Genomic DNA, 20,317 nt, shown 5'->3' with positions numbered 1-20,317 from the left:
CCCATCGCAGGGGTTCACCCACCTGCTTACCATGGTGGACAGGACCACCAGGTGGCCGGAGGCCGTGCCCCTCGCCTCCACCACCACCGCCGACGTGGCCCAGGCATTCATCGCCACCTGGGTCGCGCGTTTCGGCGCACCGGCGGACATCTCGTCGGACCGCGGCCCACAGTTCACGTCCGAACTGTGGGGCGCGGTCGCCCGCACATTGGGCGTTACCCTGCACCGCACCACGGCCTACCACCCCCAGGCCAACGGGTTGTGCGAGCGGTTCCACCGCTCCATGAAGGCCGCACTCATGGCCGGCCTCCAGGACGACGGCTGGGCTGACCGGCTCCCAAGGGTCCTTTTGGGCCTCCGCACGGCTCCAAAGGAGGACCTCCAGGCGTCCACCGCCGAGCTGGTGTACCGCCAGGCCCTCTGCGTCCTGGGCGAGTTCGTGCCCGACGCCACCAGCCCCTGGTCCGCCGCGCGCCAGCGCACGGACTTCCAGGAGGCCGCCCAACGTTTCGCCCCGGTGCCCACGTCCCGCCACGGCGACCCCCAATCCTACATCCCCCCAGCACTCCGCACGGCGGAGTACGTCTTTGTGCGCCACGATGCGCACCGGGGGCCGCTCCGGCCACCATACGACGGACCCTTCCGGGTCCTACAACGGGACAACAAGTCCTTCGTCGTCAGCATCGGCGGCCGGGTGGACCGGATTTCGGTGGACCGCCTCAAGCCGGCCCACATGGACGTCGGCCTGCCGCCACGGCTGGCTCTCCCACCGCGGCGCAGCCGCCCCCCTTCCACTGCACCCCCCGCTCGGCCACCCGCCACTACACCGGACCCCCCCCCCCCCCCGCGACCAGCCAGGGGTCGTTTCGGTCGGGTCATCCGGACCCCCCTCAGGTTGACCTTCCTGGACCAAGTCGATTCTGGGGGGCGTGTGTAGCGACCCATGGGTCTCCCAAAGCTCGAGACCAGCAACATAATCTCCTTGCCCCAGCCGGTAACGTAACCGGCGGACAAACCGCGGCGCCGAGGTTATAATTGCTTGCACCTGTCGGTCACATGACCACCAAAGCGTGCCTCGCCTGAGAGGCGTGGCTGTGGTTCTGACGTATGCTTTTTGGCTTGGATTATATGTATGCGAACACGATAAACGGGTTTTAGAGTTCCCGAGTTGATTATACATTAAACATCTTCTCGGACGAATTTGTGTCTTGTCCGTCACTTCGTCCGTCTCAAGCAGGAGCACTGCTCCTTCAGTGCAAAGTTTTTCGGTTTTTCCAAGATGGCGGCCGAACCACGTGACTGATGACGTCATCATTAACATATTTTATTCCCCATGGAGAGTTCTTTACGATGAGCCATGTCAGTTTTTTCTATTCAGCACTTTCGGAGATATCGAGGTGCAAAGTTTTTAGGTTTTTCCAAGATGGCGGCCGAACCACGTGACCGATGACGTCATCGTTTGGGCACAGTATATTAGAGGGCAAGACAAATACGTGTGCAAAGTTTGGCGATTCTACGTGGAACGGTGTAGACGTAGTGCTGCAAACAGACAAACAAACGAACAGATCAACATACTTGCCGGAATCTTTTCCAGCAAGTAACAAACAGACAAACTAGAAATCGGTCAGAGACCGAGGACTTGCCGGATTGTACTTTTTTTTTTCAGCGGTGTTGGTTAGAAGGGAATCGGATAATGTTTGACAGAGTTATTGGTAAAAAAAACAATTTTTGACCTTGAGTTTGACCTTTCAAGTCTACTCAAGGTCAAAGTTCATGGTGCCAAATGAAATGTCGTATGTGACTTCCTATATGTCAGTAACAGTAAGTATATGCATATCTCTTGTACTTTTAGAGTTATAGTGGTTTGAAATATACTTTAAATGAAAACTCGACCCCCCTGATTTCACGTTTTGAGTGACCTTGAGCTTGACCTTGGGCCTAAAGAGTTAAAGATTGTGTACAGTCTATTCCAGGGCAAGGCAAATATGTGTGTAAAGTATGGCGATGCTATGTGCAACGATGTAGACGTAGTACTGCGCACAAACAGACAGACAGACAGACAGACAGACAGACAGAGACAAACCAACCAACCAACATACTTGCCGGAATCTTTTCCGGCAAGTAACAAACAGACAAAGACATGGATGAAACTAGAACGGCTCTCAGTAGAAAGCACACCTCCACCTGGTTGGCCATATCACTCAATGGTGAAGAATCACTTTTTAAAATTCTACGAGCTGCATCCGGATCTTCACCAAAATTGAATCGTTTCTTCCTTGTCACAAACACAACCTGTCCAACAAGGTTCGTCCAAATCCGTCCATACGTTTTTGAGATATCCTGCTATTTATCGTTTTTGGCCCGATCTCCCAATGGCGAAGAATCACTTTATAAATTCTACGAGCCGGATCCGGATCTGCATCTTCACCAAAATTGAATCGTTTCTTCCTTGTCTCATACACAACATGTCCACCAAGTTTTCTCCAAATCCGTCCATAACTTTTTGAGATATCCTGCTATGTATCGTTTTTGGCCCAATCTCCCAATGGTGAAGAATCACTTGAAAAATTAAATAATTCTCACGTCCCAATCCATATTCAATCTTCACCAAAATCGAATCTAATCGTCCTTGTCAGACACCCAACTGTTCCACCAAGTTTTCTCCAAATCCGTCCATAACTTTTTGAGATATCCTGCTATGTATCGTTTTTGGCCCTATCACCCAATGTTGAAGAATCATTTTAAAATTCTAGTAGCCGGATCCGGATCTTCACTAACATCTAATCATTTCGTCCTTGTCACGTACACTACATCTCCGCCAAATTTCGTCCGAATCCGTCCACAACATTTTGAGATATTTTGTTCATAAACGGACAGACAGACAGGGGTGAAAACATAATCTCAATCCACCTTTGGTGGCGGAGGTAACAATGAAGCATTGGGGATGAGTACAAATTGATGGCCGCATCTTAGCTAACCACGTGACGACGTTGATGGGACCCTGACCACAGACAAGTTTAAACAGATTCTGATCCATCATTTCATTCGATCAGAATTCATGACTCATTGAGCGGATATTTATCTTCAACCAAGACTATGATCGCAAGTGTGATTAAAACAACATATTAAAGCAATTTGGCTGAATTGTGGGAGGTGATACATAGGCTATGAGCCAGACCCCCCAAATTGACCGGTCGGTACCATACAGATGGAGTAAGGCTCATTGTGATTTTTAGCAAGATATATGTCCCTAGATATGAAAAAAAAGTGATAGCAGTGTATAACTCTCGGCCATCTCTGTGTTATCACCCGAAATATTATTATACGCCTGCTTCGCTTCGCCAAAAAAATGTGATATTTGCTAAAATTGAAATAAATATGTTTTTAAGGACCACAGAGTGCCGAGATCGAGATCGAGATCGTATTTGTTCGAGAGATCATGATAAACCTAGAGTGTGGAGCAAGTTTGCATGCATTGTGAAATTTAATGTCGCTGATATTACAAACCTACTTTAGGATACTAGCTAATACCAAAAATTACACTGAGATACCAAAAGTAGTAGAGGAATAAACCTAAAATGTTCAAAAGCTATGTTTCGTTCCAAAATATCAAAATTAGGGGTATGGTTGAACATATTTTGAACTTTGCCAAAATATGTGCCCCAAACAACCACCATATTACAAAGTAATGATATATTCCAATGCAGTGGTTCCTTGCGAAGATTTTGAGGGGTCAAATGTTACTCTGGGAGTTTTCATTTTTGAAATATTGACAAAAATGTACAATGTGAATTCTGAACTCGAAGCGATTTCGACCACTTTTTCACTAAATTTAACATATTTTTTGTCATTATATCAATATTTTGATAAATAACCCCCACAAATGTTCTATATTTCTATTACTATATTAGTTGGCATCCAGTATGCAAATTATTACCTTCGCAAAAGCGGAAGGTTATGTTTTGATCGCTGTGTATTTATTTGTATGTCTGTGTGTGTGTGTGTATGTTATTCGCATAACTCAAAAAGTATTCAACCGAATTGCATGAAATTTGGTGGGATGATTGGTTATTATACGGGACACATTTGATTAGATTTTGGGAGCAATCGGGTCAAAGGTCAAGGTCAAGGTCACGAAAAGGTCAAAATCGTATTTTAAGAATTGCATGAAATCAGCACCAAACTGTTCACTGTTCTGTTCCCTACACTCCCATGCCAAGTACAGAACAGTAGCTGCGGCGAAGGTATGCGCTCTACCGAGTGCCCGTTCTAGTTGGCACTCTGTGGTCCTTAAAAACATATTTATTCCAATTTTAGCAAATATCACATTTTTTGGCGAAGCGAAGCGGGCGTATAATAATATTTCGGGTGATAACACAGAGATGGCCGAGAGTTATACACTGCTATTGTAGCGGTTACCGCTGGATGCACACAATCGCCTTGCACCGGCCAGAACACGGCCAGACGCGCCTCTCCCGGGCATGCCCGGACTCACTGTTCCCGGGCACGCCCAAACCTCCCGGGCACGCCCGGTCTCGTCTTTCCCGGGCACGCCCGGTCTCGTCTTTCCCGGGCACGCCCGGTCTCGTCTTTCCCGGGCATGCCCGCTCTCGCCTTTCCAGCGCTCGCCCAGAGCGTCCGGGCATGCCCGCTATCGCCTTTCCAGGGCTCGACCAGAGCGTCCGGGCATGCCCGCTATCGCCTTTCCAGGGCTCGCCCAGAGCGTCCGGGCATGCCCGCTCTCGCCTTTCCAGTGCTCGTCCAGAGCGCCCGGGCACGCCCAGCATCGACTTGCCAGGCCGCAGCCAAACACGCCCGGGCAGGTCCAGACTCGCCTTTCCAAGGCTCGCCCTTGACACCCGGGCATGCCCGGTATAGCTTTTGCCGGGCAAACTTCCCGACATAAATGTGTATATATATTGCTGCCCGATAAACGGGCTTGAGTCAGAATACCTGAGCTGTTTTGTTTCAATAAAGCAACTCGGACGAATTCCGTCTTTGGTCGCGTCAATTCTTTCGACTCGCGTTGGAGCGCAGCTCCTTCACTGGTGACCTACCGACATGGACACGGCAGTGACTCTTAAACTGCCTACCTTCTGGGAGGCTCACGCGGCTGTTTGGTTCGCCCAGGCGGACTCCCAGTTCGCCCTGCGAGGCATCACCGCGGACGACACCCGCTTCCACCACGTCGTGGCAGCGCTCGGTTCCGCCACCGCGGCCCGCGCCCTGAGCCTCCTCGAGCACCCGCCGGCTGCCGACAAGTATGACGCGCTGAAGACGCTCCTCCTCGAAGCTTTCGCCCTCTCACCAGCGGCACGCGCACGGCGCCTGCTCGACCTGCCCGAGCTCGGCGACACGCGCCCGTCCGAGTGCATGGACTATATGCTCTCGTTGCTCGGTGAGCACTCTCCGGATTTTCTGTTCCGCGAGTTGTTCCTTCGCCAGCTGCCTCACCCGGTACGCCTCGCCCTGGCTGGCACGTCGATCACCGATCCCCGCGCCCTTGCCAGGGAAGCCGATAAGATCTCCTCGGCGGGCCAACACATCGGCGCGGCTACCTGGAGCCTGCCGCCGTCCGAGGCGACGCCCACGACGCCCGAGTGCCCTGCGCGGTTGGAGGCCGAACTGCCGGTGAAACTGGCGGCCGCCACGCCGCACCGACCGCTTCCGACACGACGGCCGGGGCCTCCACCTGACCAGGCGTGGTGTTATTACCACGCCAGGTTCGGACACAAGGCTCGGACGTGCCGACCCCCGTGCACTTTCGGCAAGTCGGGAAACGGCCGGGCCGGCGTTCATTCCCAGCCATGAGCGCCGGCCACTCGAGCAACTTGCTTTTTATTCAGGACAAAGCGTCCGGGCGGCGTTTCCTTTGTGACACCGGCGCCCAACTGAGCGTCATACCCGCCTCCGAGCAGGACAGGCGGGACGCCGTTTGCGGCCCCTCTTTGGTCGCTGCTAATGGCTCGGCCATACGCACTTTCGGCCCGCGCAACGTCACCCTCTGCTTCGGCAGCCAGGGCTTTCAGTGGACCTTTGTGACCGCCTGCGTCCCCATGGCTTTGCTGGGCGCCGACTTCCTCTGTGCGCACGGGCTGCTGGTCGACGTCAAACGTCGTCGTCTTGTCAACGCCGAGACCTTCAGCTCCCTGGCGTGCACGATGAGCAGCTCCGCGCTGACCGAACTGGCGTGCGCCCTCCCGACGGCGAACGAGTTCGCTCGCCTGCTCGCGGAATTCCCGGCCCTCACACGGCCGACGTTTTCGGCCGTCGCAGTGCGGCATGGGATCGAGCACCACATACCCACTACGGGCCCGCCGGTCTACGCCAGGGCCCGCCGCCTCGACCCGGCCAAGCTCGCCGTGGCAAAGGCCGAGTTCGACGCGTTGGAGCACCTCGGCATCGTGCGGCGCTCCAATAGCGCGTGGGCCTCACCACTGCACATCGTGCCAAAGCCGGGGGGCGGATGGCGCCCGTGTGGCGACTACCGCCGCCTCAACGATGCTACCACCCCCGACAGGTACCCGATCCCGCACATCCAGGACTTTTCCGCCCGTTTGGCGGGACGGGTCATATTTTCCAAAATTGACCTGATACGGGGATACCACCAGGTACCTGTCCCGGCGGCCGACGTCCCGAAGACGGCCGTCATCACGCCGTTCGGCCTGTTCGAATTTTTGAGGATGCCGTTTGGCCTCAAGAACGTGGCCCAGGCGTTCCAGCGCTTAATGGACGGCGTGATGCGCGACCTGCCATTTCTTTTCGTCTATCTGGACGACATCCTCGTCGCCAGCACGTCCCACGCCGAGCACCTCCTCCACCTCCGAACACTGTTCGGTCGCTTCAGTGAGCACGGCTTAATTGTCAACCCGGCCAAATGCCACTTCGGCACGACGACCGTTGACTTTTTGGGGCCACCGCATCACCAAGACCGGGGCCGTGCCGCTGCCGACCAAGGTCGAGGCCATCACCACGTTCCCGCGTCCCGGTTCCATCAAGGCCCAACAAGAGTTCCTCGGCATGGTGAATTTTTATCACCGATTCGTGCCCCGCGCTGCTCAGCTCATGCGGCCCCTTTACGAGGCCCTCCGGGGCAAGCCGGCCAAGCATGACATCGTTTGGTCCGCGGCCATGGACGCGGCCTTCGCGAGCGCAAAACGGGCCCTCGCCGACGCAACGCTGCTGGCTCACCCGGTGCTCAACGCGCCCATCGCCCTCACTACGGACGCCTCCAACTACGCGGTGGGCGCCGTCCATGAACAATGGGTGGACGGGGTTTGGCAGCCACTCGCTTTTTTCAGCCGGCAGCTCCGGCCGAACGAGTTAAAATACAGCACGTTCGACCGCGAGCTGCTCGGTCTATTCCTGGCCGTTCGCCATTTCCGACACCTCCTGGAGGGCCGCCCGTTCACGGCTTTCGTCGACCACAAGCCATTGGTCTACGCAATGGCCAAAGTCACGGAGCCGTGGTCGGCCCGCCAGCAGCGCCACCTCTCCGCCGTGTCGGAATTCACCACGGACATCCGGCACGTCGCCGGCAAAGACAACGCTGTGGCCGACTGTCTTTCTCGGGCCAGCGCGAACGCGGTCCACCTCGGCGTGGACTTCGCGCTCATGGCGGCCGACCAGACCACCGACACCTCGGTGCAGGCCCTCCGGGCGGCGGACACGGGCCTCCGCCTGGCCGACATCCCCTTCGCGGGCACCGTCCTGCTCTGCGACGTCTCCCAGGGCCAGCCTCGCCCCATCGTGCCCGTTTCCTGGCAGCGCCGCATCTTCGCCTCCATCCACGGCCTTTCTCACCCGGGCCGGAAAGCTTCTCAGAAGCTGGTGTCGGCGCGTTTCGTCTGGCACGGCCTTCGACGCAACGTCCGCGACTGGGCCAACGCCTGCACGGCCTGCCAGCGGGCCACACCCAGGCCCCGCTGGCACCTTTCACCGTGCCTGCACGGCGTTTCGACCACGTCCACGTGGACCTGCTGGGTCCCCTGCCGCCATCGCGGGGGTTCACCCACCTGCTCACCATGGTGGACAGGACCACCAGGTGGCCGGAGGCCGTGCCCCTCACCTCCACCACCACCGCCGACGTGGCGCAGGCGTTCATCGCCACCTGGGTCGCGCGCTTCGGCGCACCGGCGGACATCTCGTCCGACCGCGGCCCACAGTTCACGTCCGAACTTTGGGGCGCGGTCGCCCGCTCGTTGGGGGTCACGCTGCACCGCACCACGGCCTACCACCCCCAAGCCAATGGGTTGTGCGAGCGGTTTCACCGCACCATGAAGGCCGCACTCATGGCCGGCCTTCAGGACGACGGTTGGACCGACCGGCTGCCGTGGGTCCTTTTGGGCCTCCGCACGGCCCCCAAGGAAGACCTCCTGGCATCCGCCGCCGAGCTCGTCTACGGCCAGCCGCTCCGCGTCCCGGGCGAGTTCGTGCCCGACGCTACCAGTCCCTGGTCCGCCGCACACCAGCGCTCGGACCTCCAGGAGGCCGCCCGCCGATTTGCCCCCGTGCCAACGTCCCGCCACGGTGGCCCCCAGTCTTCCGTCCCCCCGGCGCTTCGCACAGCGGAGTACGTCTTTGTGCATCATGACGCGCACCGGGGGCCACTCCAGCCGCCGTACGACGGGCCCTTCCGGGTCCTGCGACGGGGCGACAAGTCCTTTGTCGTCGACGTTGGCGGCCGGTCGGACCGGATCTCTGTGGACCGCCTCAAACCGGCGCACATGGACGTCGACCGACCACCACGGTTGGCCCTTCCTCCGCGGCGAGGCCGCCCCCCGTCCACAGTTCCCCCCGCTCGACCACCCACCACCACGTCGGACCCCTCCCCACGACCCTCCAGTAGTCGCTTCGGCCGGGTCATCCGGACCCCCCTTAAATTGACCCTGCCAGTGCAGGTCGATTCTGGAAGGGCGTGTGTAGCGGTTACCGCTGGATGCACACAATCGCCTTGCACCGGCCAGAACACGGCCAGACGCGCCTCTCCCGGGCATGCCCGGACTCACTGTTCCCGGGCACGCCCGAACCTCCTGGGCACGCCCGGTCTCGTCTTTCCCGGGCATGCCCGCTCTCGCCTTTCCAGGGCTCGCCCAGAGCGTCCGGGCATGCCCGCTATCGCCTTTCCAGGGCTCGCCCAGAGCGTCCGGGCATGCCCGCTATCGCCTTTCCAGGGCTCGCCCAGAGCGTCCGGGCATGCCCGCTCTCGCCTTTCCAGTGCTCGTCCAGAGCGCCCGGGCACGCCCAGCCTCGACTTGCCAGGCCGCAGCCAAACACGCCCGGGCAGGTCCAGACTCGCCTTTCCAAGGCTCGCCCTTGACACCCGGGCATGCCCGGTATAGCTTTTGCCGGGCAAACTTCCCGACATAAATGTGTATATATATTGCTGCCCGATAAACGGGCTTGAGTCAGAATACCTGAGCTGTTTTGTTTCAATAAAGCAACTCGGACGAATTCCGTCTTTGGTCGCGTCAATTCTTTCGACTCGCGTTGGAGCGCAGCTCCTTCACTATCACTTTTTTTTCATATCTCGGGACATATATCTTGCTAAAAATCACAATGAGCCTTACTCCATCTGTATGGTACCGACCAACCCCTTTGGCTCATAGCCTAACAGGGATGGCAGCAAGAACAACATTCCGCAATCATGCGTTGATGAGTTGTGTTGTGGAAATCAACCAGATTCACAACGTGTTCCATATGTATGGTTTAATCTCAATCAGATCTGTACATCATCCTGTAAAGTATATCAAGCAACATACATGTCAGGATCTAGGCATCATATGAGAAAGATTGAATATATCAGTCAATGCAAGCAAACCTAGAATATAGGCGGGTACGTACCATTCAATTCTACATGGCATTGTATAATGATGTCGCAGGAGTGGCCTCGAGTCGCGGACGTCCGAGGTCTTATAGTCACCGCCCAGCGGTTTAAGGGAGCACCAAACCTGGGTTCAACTTTGGTACAATTTCATCACATTCTCCCCACCGTTAGAACTATACTGCCGCTCGGCAGGAAGCGAGTGCGCGTCAGCATTAATGGATTGAGGAAGTCATCATTTTATTATTGGGGTGTTAAAGACATATTTCCCTATAAAGTCAGTCGGTCCTTCCATAGCGGTCAGGGTGGCGAAATTACCCTGCCAACACAGGGTCGGAAACTACCGGGTACGACATCCCCAAGCCCGGAGTCCCCCCTGCTTCGGAGTAGCCGCTGGAGGCAGGTGTCGGAGGGGCACCTCAGTGCCTTCACTGCTTCAGGCGGGGGTGTATCAGGCGAAGGGAGGGACGGTCACGTGGGTCACAATAGTCTAGTCTTACAGCGGGGTCGTCGGCACAGTAGCTAGATAGGATACGTTGTACCTTGGCGAAGAGCGAATGTCCATTCGTCGCAATGCAACACATGTGTAAATCAGTAAGCCTCTTTACAGTAAGCTGTAACCGTAAGTAAGGTTACATGACAGGAGGCCATTACAGTAAGTCCATTGCAGTCTGTACCTGCCTAGGCTCCCAAGGGTACATGATCGATCCATGTTAGGTCCATGTCATGGAATTACAGTAAGCAAGTACAGTAAAGAATTACAGTAAGCTGTAACAGTAAGTAAGATGACATGACAGGAGCCCATTACAGTAAGTCCATTGCAGTCTGTACCTGCCTAGGCTCCCAAGGGTACATGATCGATCCATGTTCGGTCCATGTCATGGAATTGCCGAGGGAGAGAATCGATGAGAGCCATAACGAGAGTTACTCGACACCGGCAGCGGCCCTGTTGAATCACGAGACTCGAGCGTCCTCTGACGGCAGCTCATACGCATTACAAACTCTTGTTTCGGCACGTGAATCTACCGTTGGCAGCGATCCTTCGCATGAGACACGAGTGGCCTCTGAAGGCTGCCTGGACGACCGGCATGGCTGATTCCGACGACGCACAAAACGACCGGAACGCGCCTCCCCAGCGGAGCGTGCAGAACCTCCGCGATGCATACGGCAATCCCGTCCTGCAGTACAGCGCTCGGAGGATCGGAGAAGACCGGCTTTACCGGCTGCCTAGAAAACGTCCCGGATGGACGACAAAAACGACCAAAACGCGCCTCTCCAGCGAAGCGCGCAGAACCTCCGGGATGCATATGGCAATCCTGTCCTGCTGTACAGCGCGCGGAGGATCGGAGAAGATCGGCTATACCGGCTACTGAGAGGATGCCCCGGATGGAAGGATTGTCCCATTCAAAGCGAATTGAATTGTCCCATTCACAAACCGAGAGAGAGTCCCGGCTGGACAAACCTTGTTTGTCTCAGCGTTGTCCCGGATGGATTGTCTAGATGTCGAGATGATTGTCATGCTAGATGTCCCGGATGGATTGGCCATCCACGGATGTCCGACCGATCCATCCATTCAACGCCTTCATTGCATGGCACGGATCCAGCCGGACCGCGGATGGATCGACCATCCACGGACGCAAAGACTCAGAGACCCAAAGACAGCCATCGCCCCGGATGGGTCGATGTCCCGGATGGATTGTCCATCCACGGATGTCCGACCGATCCATCCATTCAACGCCTTCATTGAATGGCTCGGATCGACCATCCATGGACTCAAAGACTCACTCAAAGACACAAAGACATCCATGGACGTCATCCTGGGTCCCCACAAGGGGCGAGGTGGGAGCCGTTATACCGAACGGCATCCGGATCGTGGATGGATTGTCCATCCTGGGTCCCCACAAGGGGCGAGGTGGGAGGCGTTATACCGAACGGCATCCGGATCGCGGCATCCGGATCGCGGATGGATTGCCCAACCTCCTGGGATCCCACCCCCCCCCCCCCCCCCCCACCGAGGTTGCAGCAGCGCGCTGCATACCGAAGTCAGACGACCTTCACAGTCTGGGTCAGTCTGAGTCACAGTCAGTCTGGGGCAGAGGGAAAATGGAATCAGACGAGGCGTCTCGCAGTCTCGAAATGTGCGTGGATACGAGCCAAGAGCTCTGTCCGATAAACAACAAGCCCAGAGTCAAGGGCGAGCAGGCAGTACGGTGCCCCCGTTACTTGCGCAGGAGACAAGGGAGTCGGGCGCGACGCTCAATGTCACCATTTCACGAGGTCACCGTGTACTCCCTAAACGGCGCGGGCGCGCGACCTTGAGGTAGCGCCGCGTTACGTAGTTTACGTCGTTTACGTAAAGGACATTTGGTACGTAGTTTACCAAGGTACATGGAAATGTAAACGAATCCCCGATGATGAGATCGCGTGAAGCACGCAATTACGTTAATGACGCCGTAGAGCAAACGCGTGATTAGTCGGTGACGTCATCAATTGGTTCGGGCACGTGCGGTTCGTTGGCGAAACCGAAAGTCGTCCTCGGCCTGTCGAGCCAGCGTGGCACGCTGAGACGAGAGGGCGAGCACGCTGGGCCGCAATAATTTGCACGGCCTGAAGTAGCGTCTCGTTCGATGGCTTTCGGGCAGGGTTTGTCCGGGGTTGAAGCGGGGAATAGCGGCAGCAGTGCGGTAGTTATCAACGGTATCTAGCATGATACGATACATCACGCCAACACAAATCACATTTCACAAATCACATTTCACAAATTCCCCGAGTGCCGTGAACCCCTTAGAACCCTTTAAGATTGTTTATTAAGGTTATGACAGCGGAAGAAGATGAAAGTTTAGGAAGACCATGCTCGGCGAGTCCCCGAGTGGAGCCAAACGAGCCTCACGCGTTGAGGCGAGTCCGGGCAGCGGTGTTCGCCGGCCTCGCTGAGAAGCCATGCGTAGGTGGGATTCCGACCAGCAGCAACGGGGCCACAGAGTAGTGCCAGCAAGGGGAATCGCATGCACTTCGCGTGAAGAAGGGGTCCATCCAGCGAAGATGCGGCGCGCGCGACTGGCGCGTCGTGCCTAGTGAGGATGCCATCCAGCGATGGTGCAGCGCGTGATTCGTGCGTGAGGAGGTGATTCCGGCGAGCAGCGATAGGAATCGCCGGCCTCACCGAGTAGGGCCCGCGAAGGGAGCAACGTGCGGATTCGCGGCGAGATCGGAATCGTGGGCCTCCCAGAGTATTGCACGCGATGGGTGCAGTGCACGATTCGCGCGGAGGAGGTGATTCCACCGAGCAGCCGGAGTGAGCCGGCCGTGTGAGGCACAGCGTGATTCCGACGAGCAGTGCACGATTCGCGCGGAGGAGGTGGTTCCACCGAGAAGCGAGTGGTCAGGGTGAGCCGGCCGTGTGAGGCACGGCGTGATCCCGACGAGCAGTGCGCGATCCGCGCGGAGGAGGCGATTCCACCGAGCAGCGAGTGGTCGGAGTGTGCCGGCCCGCACGGAGGAGGCGATTCCACCGAGTAGCGAGTGGTCGGAGTGTGCCGGCCCGCGCGGAGGAGGCGATTCCACCGAGCAGCGAGTGGTCGGAGTGTGCTGGCCCGCGCGGAGGAGGAGATTCCACCGAGCAGTGAGTGGTCGGAGTGTGCCGGCCCGCGCGGAGGAGGCGATTCCACCGAGTAGCGAGTGGTCAGAGTGTGCCGGCCGTGTGGAGGCATGGCCGACATGGGAGTCGTGATCACTCGCGTGGGAATCTCATCTCGGGTCGAGGCACGCAAATCTAGGATGATTCTCTCGGATGGAGCCGTTAGCGTTTCGAGCAACTGAGGCTAGACTCGTACCTTCGGCGCCAAGCGGGTCCGTCGTTCCGACGGGGTTGCGGCCCAGGACATTTCCCAGTGGCCTCCTTCAGCAGGCGCCTTGCCGGAGTCCGTCACGCCTGCTCCGGCGTCCGGGCCCCAGGAGAGCAGTTCGCGCTTTGACGGCGCGGTTCCGCAAAATGCTTGCGCTTCCGGTCCCGTCGAGGTAGACCGGCAGCGAGAGTCGTCGGAGCTCCGTGGCTGGAGCTGGCTCGATGGGCTCTCAGCTGGTCATTCTTCTCCGAGGTGGGCCGCGCAGGAGCACGGAGAATGTCGGGAAACGCTCGTCTGAGATCAGCGTTCATCCGGCCATCGCCAGACTCGTGTCCCACCATTCCCGAAGATCTTGATTGAGATTAAGTGTTGTGGAAATCAACCAGATTCACAACGTGTTCCATATGTATGGTTTAATCTCAATCAGATCTGTACATCATCCTGTAAAGTACATCAAGCAACATACATGTCAGGATCTAGGCATCATATGAGAAAGATTGAATATATCAGTCAATGCAAGCAAACCTAGAATATAGGCGGGTACGTACCATTCAATTCTACATGGCATTGTATAATGATGTCGCAGGAGTGGCCTCGAGTCGCGGACGTCCGAGGTCTTATAGTCACCGCCCAGCGGTTTAAGGGAGCACCAAACCTGGGTTCAACTTTGGTACAATTTCATCACAAGTTGTATGGTTGAGTGCAAACAAGATGTAATGCTCTCTGTAAAGCAAAGGCCTCACAAGGGGATTTTACAACTTGTTACCCTCGCCAGAGGACGTGAGTATGCTTTTCTCTGCAACCGTTGGTCCGATTGCCAATAAATGTCACCATAGGAGCGCCTCCTCCTGTGAAAAAATTTATAATTATGACGTCATAGGTCACATGGTAAGGGCGCCATCTTGGAAAAACCGAAAATATTTGCACCTCTATATCTCCGAAACCGCTCCATGGAATTTTTTTCAAACATGCCTCATTGTCGAGTACTTCCCATGGGGAACAACATATATTCATGATGTCATGGGGCTTTCATTATGACGTCATAATTAGACAAGTCGAACGCTTGATTTCAGTTTGAAATTTATTGAGCGTGATCAACACAAAAATTGTATGGGAGAATTAAATTGATGACGTCATTGGTCACATGGTTCGGCAGCCATATTGGATTGAACATAAATCTACGTCATCAATAAACCACACAAACACAGCAGCTAATAAACACCACACAAAATAGACCACACAAACACGTCCTGGCGAGGGTCTGCAATCTCTGATTGCTCTTTCTGGTTTTAGTCAGGGCCCTTAGGGATATTTTGGGGCCGTTTGGTTCAAATTCTTCCAAAAGCACCAAATTTGGCCCAGATGTTGCCCATGCCATACTCTTTCGATTTTTGAGGGGCGCCAAGACAGCCCCCCCCCCACCCCCCCCCCGGGGTGCCCCATATTGGCGAAATACTAAATGGCCGCCACCCGGATTAGAGGAAAATCAGTTAAATAACCAAAAGGGTTGGAATCATGTATGATACCACTTTTCAGGGGTTTTCAAGGTCGAGGAATCCAATTATGTTATTTTGATGATTCGAGGTCAAGGTCAACCCTCAAGGTCATCTTAAAGGTCATTTTTGAGTCAAACATGTCGGTTTTTGAGTTTTTTGTCAAGATTTACGCGAGGTTCACCATTTTATGTTTCTGGGTTGGGTAATCGAACTCTGACCTTATTTTTGACAATTATAGGAAATATTTACATGTCTATTTCCTAATTTTCAGGCATATGCAGTTCATCAGTCTAATTACAAAGGTACGGATTTTGATGTTTTATGAACTGTATGCCATATCCTTGTGTTTAATTTTTGTGCCATCGTGATCCGGGTTCATGTATACATGATTGTATACATGTCATAAATATGACGTCATAGGTCATGTGACCTGGCGGCCATATTGGATTTTATGAAAACATTAAAAATGGATCCCTGCCTTCAATTTTCGATCGATTCATTTTGAACTTTGACCACTTATAGTACGCCATGTGATTGGATGCATATCCTAATTATGACGTCATAGGTCAGGTGACATGGCGGGATGGACCGGTATGGTCCCCGGATCATACCGCCCTTGGTGCCCGTCAAAAATCGAAAGAGTATGGCATGGGCAACATCTGCGCCAAATTTGATGCTTTTGGAAGAATTTGAAACAAAATATCCCGAAGAGCCCTGACTATTTCGATAATATATTTATTCAGCACGCAGTATTTTCTATGGAAATTATTTTCGGGCGAATTATACATTCACCATCTTGTTGCATTTACATGTTGTCTGCGACTCCAACAAGTGCATCCTTTGTGTGTTAAAATCCTCGTTTCCAGTAATGTGTGAGTACTGCACGTGTACTTGTCAGGTTGCAGTTCATGAGATTGGCCACGTACTGGGTTTGCAACACATGATGAGAAGAAATTCAGTAATGCAACCTCGATACCTTCCGCACAATGGAGCATTTGAGCTGGACGCCATTGACCGTAAACATGTGCAGCACATGTATGGTATGATACACAAAACAAAACATATATATATGTATGTATGTATACACAAAACAGAAGTGTTGTGTGTGTGTGGAATACATTGGTGTGGTGGTGTAATGATATGGATGGATACTGGAATGACTTTCCAGAGGTTTAAAAGGTGCAAATCCTGCTGCAGACAAAACAACGTGACGAGCGCTGTCCCGATCTCCTGTGGACCGAAGTCCTAGACCAAAGCGTCACCTCCGACCCGGAGGCCTCAGCCCGGCCACTCTGTCAACAGACAGAGATTTATTCATTGGTCCCCATTGGCTAAACATCAAGCAGAGCCGCCAATCCAGATTTCGGGCTTATTAACCTGTATTGGGGGCCACAGGGAAGCCCTGCCTTTTTTACAAGAAAAAAGGTAAAAAGTCAAACATTTGAACAGCCTTGGACGTGCACCTTGACCCCATGGTCAAGGCACATCGTCAACAAGGCTGTCCCCATAACAATACACATGCGCCTCAACCCCGAGGGGGAAGCGCATGGTCATTCAAACGCATGCATCATGCCCCCCGAAGGGCCACAATGCATGGTCATACAATTGGGACCACTCCTCTTAATAGGAGTGAGACCCCTTAATCCACCGGCAGGGCATTACTCCTGCCAGGTCCGATTTGCATGCAGTACTTGTGCAACGTTTTGGGCCCGCCGCGAAGGCCTGCCTTTTTTACAGTGAAAAAAGGTAAAAAGTCAAACATTTGAACAGCCTTGGACGTGCACCTTGACCCCATGGTCAAGGCACAACGTCAACAAGGCTGTCCCCATAACAATACACATGCGCCTCAACCCCGAGGGGGAAGCGCATGGTCATTCAAACGCATGCATCATGCCCCCCGAAGGGCCACAATGCATGGTCATACAGTTGGGACCACTCCTCTTAATAGGAGTGAGACCCCTTAATCCACCGGCAGGGAATTACTCCTGCCAGGTCCGATTTGCATGCAGTACTTGTGCGCAACGCCACAGGGCGGCACACTGCGAAAAATCTAACCAATGAGGACCAAAATCGTCTATTAAGTTGATCAAGGCACCTCCTAGCTTTAATGGTGAGCACCAGCCACGAATTATGTCTCACACGGTAAATACCGCATAACCCGCAAGGAACCAACAGCCTGTCTGCCACACAGACCATCGTTCCGCCAGTGCAAACCAAAACCAGGGGGTGCGGTGCGATATATATATATATTCATACATATTGTTACGGGGTGTGGCCTCTAACCACCAACGCCGCCAGATGTAGAGGTATCGATAGGACTCCACGTCCGCCGATAAATTTACGCATACATCAGTGGTTTAAGAACGTCATCAATTTAGGCGAATTTGGAAACATGAATAGCCGAGCGGACCTTTGTTTCCCCCATTTCTCCCCTTCCTTCCCCTCACTCTATCCTCCACCTCCCTTCGTCTCCCTTCCCCCTCCTCTCCCCTGTTCCCTCCCCTTTCTACACTTACCCCCCCCCCTCCTCGAGCCACCTCTCCCCTTCCACCCCCCTCCCTTCTCCTCCTCTAGCCCCCTCTTCCATTCTCTCCCCTCCCTTACCTTCCATCCCCCTCTCCCCTCCCCTCTCCATCCCCTCTCCCTTCCCTCCCCTCCTCTAGCCCCTCTCCCCTTCCCTCCCCTCCTCTAGCCCCTCTCCCCTTCCCTCCCCTCCTCTAGCCCCTCTCTCCTTCCCTCTCCTCTCCCTTCCATCCTCTAGCCCCTCTCATTTCCCTCCCCTTCCACCCCCTCCTCCCTTCTCTCCCCTCACTTCCCTTCCATCCCCCTCCCCTCCTCTAGCTCCCTCTCCCCTTCCTTCCATCCATCACCTCCTCAAGCCCCTCTCCCCTCCCTTCCCTCCCCCCCCCTCTCGCCCCTCTCCCCTCCTCCAGCCCCTTTCCCCTTCCCTCTCCGCTCCCTTCCACCCCCCCCCCTCTCTAGCCCCTCTCCCCTTACCTCCCCTCCTCCAGCCCCTTTCCCCTTCCCTCTCCCTTCCATCTGTCAGGGAATTTGTACTGGGGGACTCACAGGACTCCAACGACCGGACACAGGTTACAAAAGGTCTAGTTTATTAAACTGTATTCACTTCATTCAATTACCAAAATGATACCGCATAATATAATGGATCAGGTTAACTCTTTTCGCTGGTCCTTCTCATTCATCCGACACTCCCGTTCGGTCAGCGCTTCACGTAGCAAGTCCTCTCGACTCCAGCCGCAGCTCCCGCTTATATGGACCAACTCGACTTAATCCTCTGTCCGCTGAACTCGTAATCTCTTCTCCGCTAATGTCCCGAGGTCATGCATCGCACCGAGTCCTGGCATCAGCTCGCTCCCCTCCTGCTGTGATTTCCATTTACACAGCAGGGGGGGGGTGCTCCAGCCTGGGGCTGTGACCAGGTGGACAAGAGATTACCATGTTCGGGCACATTCCTGACACTCATTTACGAACTCGGCTTTCACAGAGGTTGCAGGTAAAATGTATCAGCTTCGTTACCAGTCTTAATCAATAAGTTACCAGTGCCAATCAATAAGTTACACTGAATTACACTTCCACAATTCCCTCATCTTTTTGTTTTTGTTTATATTAACCATTAATCTAAACATCAATATAAGTAAACAATCAATCACTACAAGTAAACATCATTACAAGTATAAGTAAATAATCAATCACTTTGGTAATCAAATTCCCTTAGGCATACACCGTCATCCTGCAAGAATCACAAAACATTTCGTTGGTCATTGACTCCTTCCATATTGTTCAATCTATTGCATTTGCATCACAAATATATTTTCAAAACAACACTTCACCATCACCAAGATACAACAATTTCACTTCATTTTCAAGTTTTGTAAAGCATCTGCACCATCTGGCAAAAACGTTTGCCTCCACACAAATGTTGACTTTGTTTGAAAGGAAGGGCTGATCACTTGTGTTTGAATCCAGGTATGAAACATTTTCTCCTAATGTCTTCATAGCTCCTGCACTACTTCGTGTAGGATTTCGCTGTTGTGGTAACATTGCGGAGTCATAGACTGACCCTGCTCTCCTTGTAGCATTCTTGCCACTTTTTTGCTGTGAACCATAATGATTCCTTGAACAAGGCCTTCACCCAGTTGTAGTCGACTTGCCTCTTCCCTCATTATGAGTGGGCAGCCAGTATTGGTGTGACGTTGATTGGCCAGCAAGATGTGGAACAGGGATGCCGGATGCATCCACAATGATGTTGGGACCATGGTGTTCAGGTCATTCATGGTCCTTACCAGGAGCAACCAGCAGAATCGTGCACAGCTGTTGTGACAAGGGCACAGCCGTTTTTTTGCAGCTCCATGCTGGTTCCCCGGGCGTTGGTGAAGTAATAACATATGTCCCCGCATTTCACAGAGGTTGCAGGTAAAATGTCGTTGTCCTGCAACTTCTGATGTGATGAATGTTCGAAGCCTTCGAACAAGAGTAAGTGATCGCCTTTCTTTCATATGTTGCAGTGTGATCCAGGCAAATGGTCACATAAATTTCCTTGGTGAAGGTAAGCATTCATCTCCAAGTTACACGGGAGAATGTCTTCATCATTCTTTGAGAAAGAGGGTGTATGCCATGATTAACTTCATTTTTAGCCACAAATTTTCTTTCTCGAACTTCTTCCCAATTCCGTTAGCACTCCCTTCAAAATGTGATCTCGTCTTATCCTTATGCTCAGTCACATCTGAATCTGCTTTCCGCACACACTGAATCAGATAGGGTACATCTTACCATGAAATCAGCATAATCATGTATATCTTCCGATAGTTTCACATTCAACAATTTGCTGTTTTTCCTTAACACAAAAATTATATTCATTTATATGCGTCACACAAATAATATTCAATCAGGTATGTATTTTATTACTAAACTAAGAATAGCATCCACAATTGCTTTCAGGTTAATATAGTTCAAAAATTAACTCATGCAGGTATTTTAGCACTACTCTAAGAAAATCAATTGTATATGATTACAATCACAAACGGGAATACCTAATTCCCAACAACAATTTTCCCAAACCAACAAATTAAGCATAATGTATTATTACCATAATTCCTCTCCACTTTTTCTTTTCCCTCATTTTCCCTTAACAG

General features: G+C 53.5%; 1 protein-coding gene across 1 annotated transcript in view; it reads left to right on the top strand.

Annotated features, from left to right (window-relative positions):
- The window catches only part of MMP21 (matrix metallopeptidase 21), a 73,151-nt gene that overhangs the window by 15,798 nt on the left and 37,036 nt on the right, over positions 1-20,317 (top strand). Inside the window, exon 5 of the mRNA XM_068098306.2 lies at positions 16,063-16,204. Within this exon, the coding sequence (XP_067954407.2) occupies positions 16,063-16,204 (142 nt within the window). The remainder of the gene's footprint in view (positions 1-16,062; positions 16,205-20,317) is intronic.

This window comes from Myxine glutinosa, chromosome 1, assembly GCF_964187855.1.
Source record: "Myxine glutinosa chromosome 1, kmMyxGlut1.1, whole genome shotgun sequence".
Classification (NCBI taxonomy): Eukaryota; Metazoa; Chordata; class Myxini; order Myxiniformes; family Myxinidae; genus Myxine; species Myxine glutinosa.
This window is presented reverse-complemented; position numbering and strand designations above follow the sequence as displayed.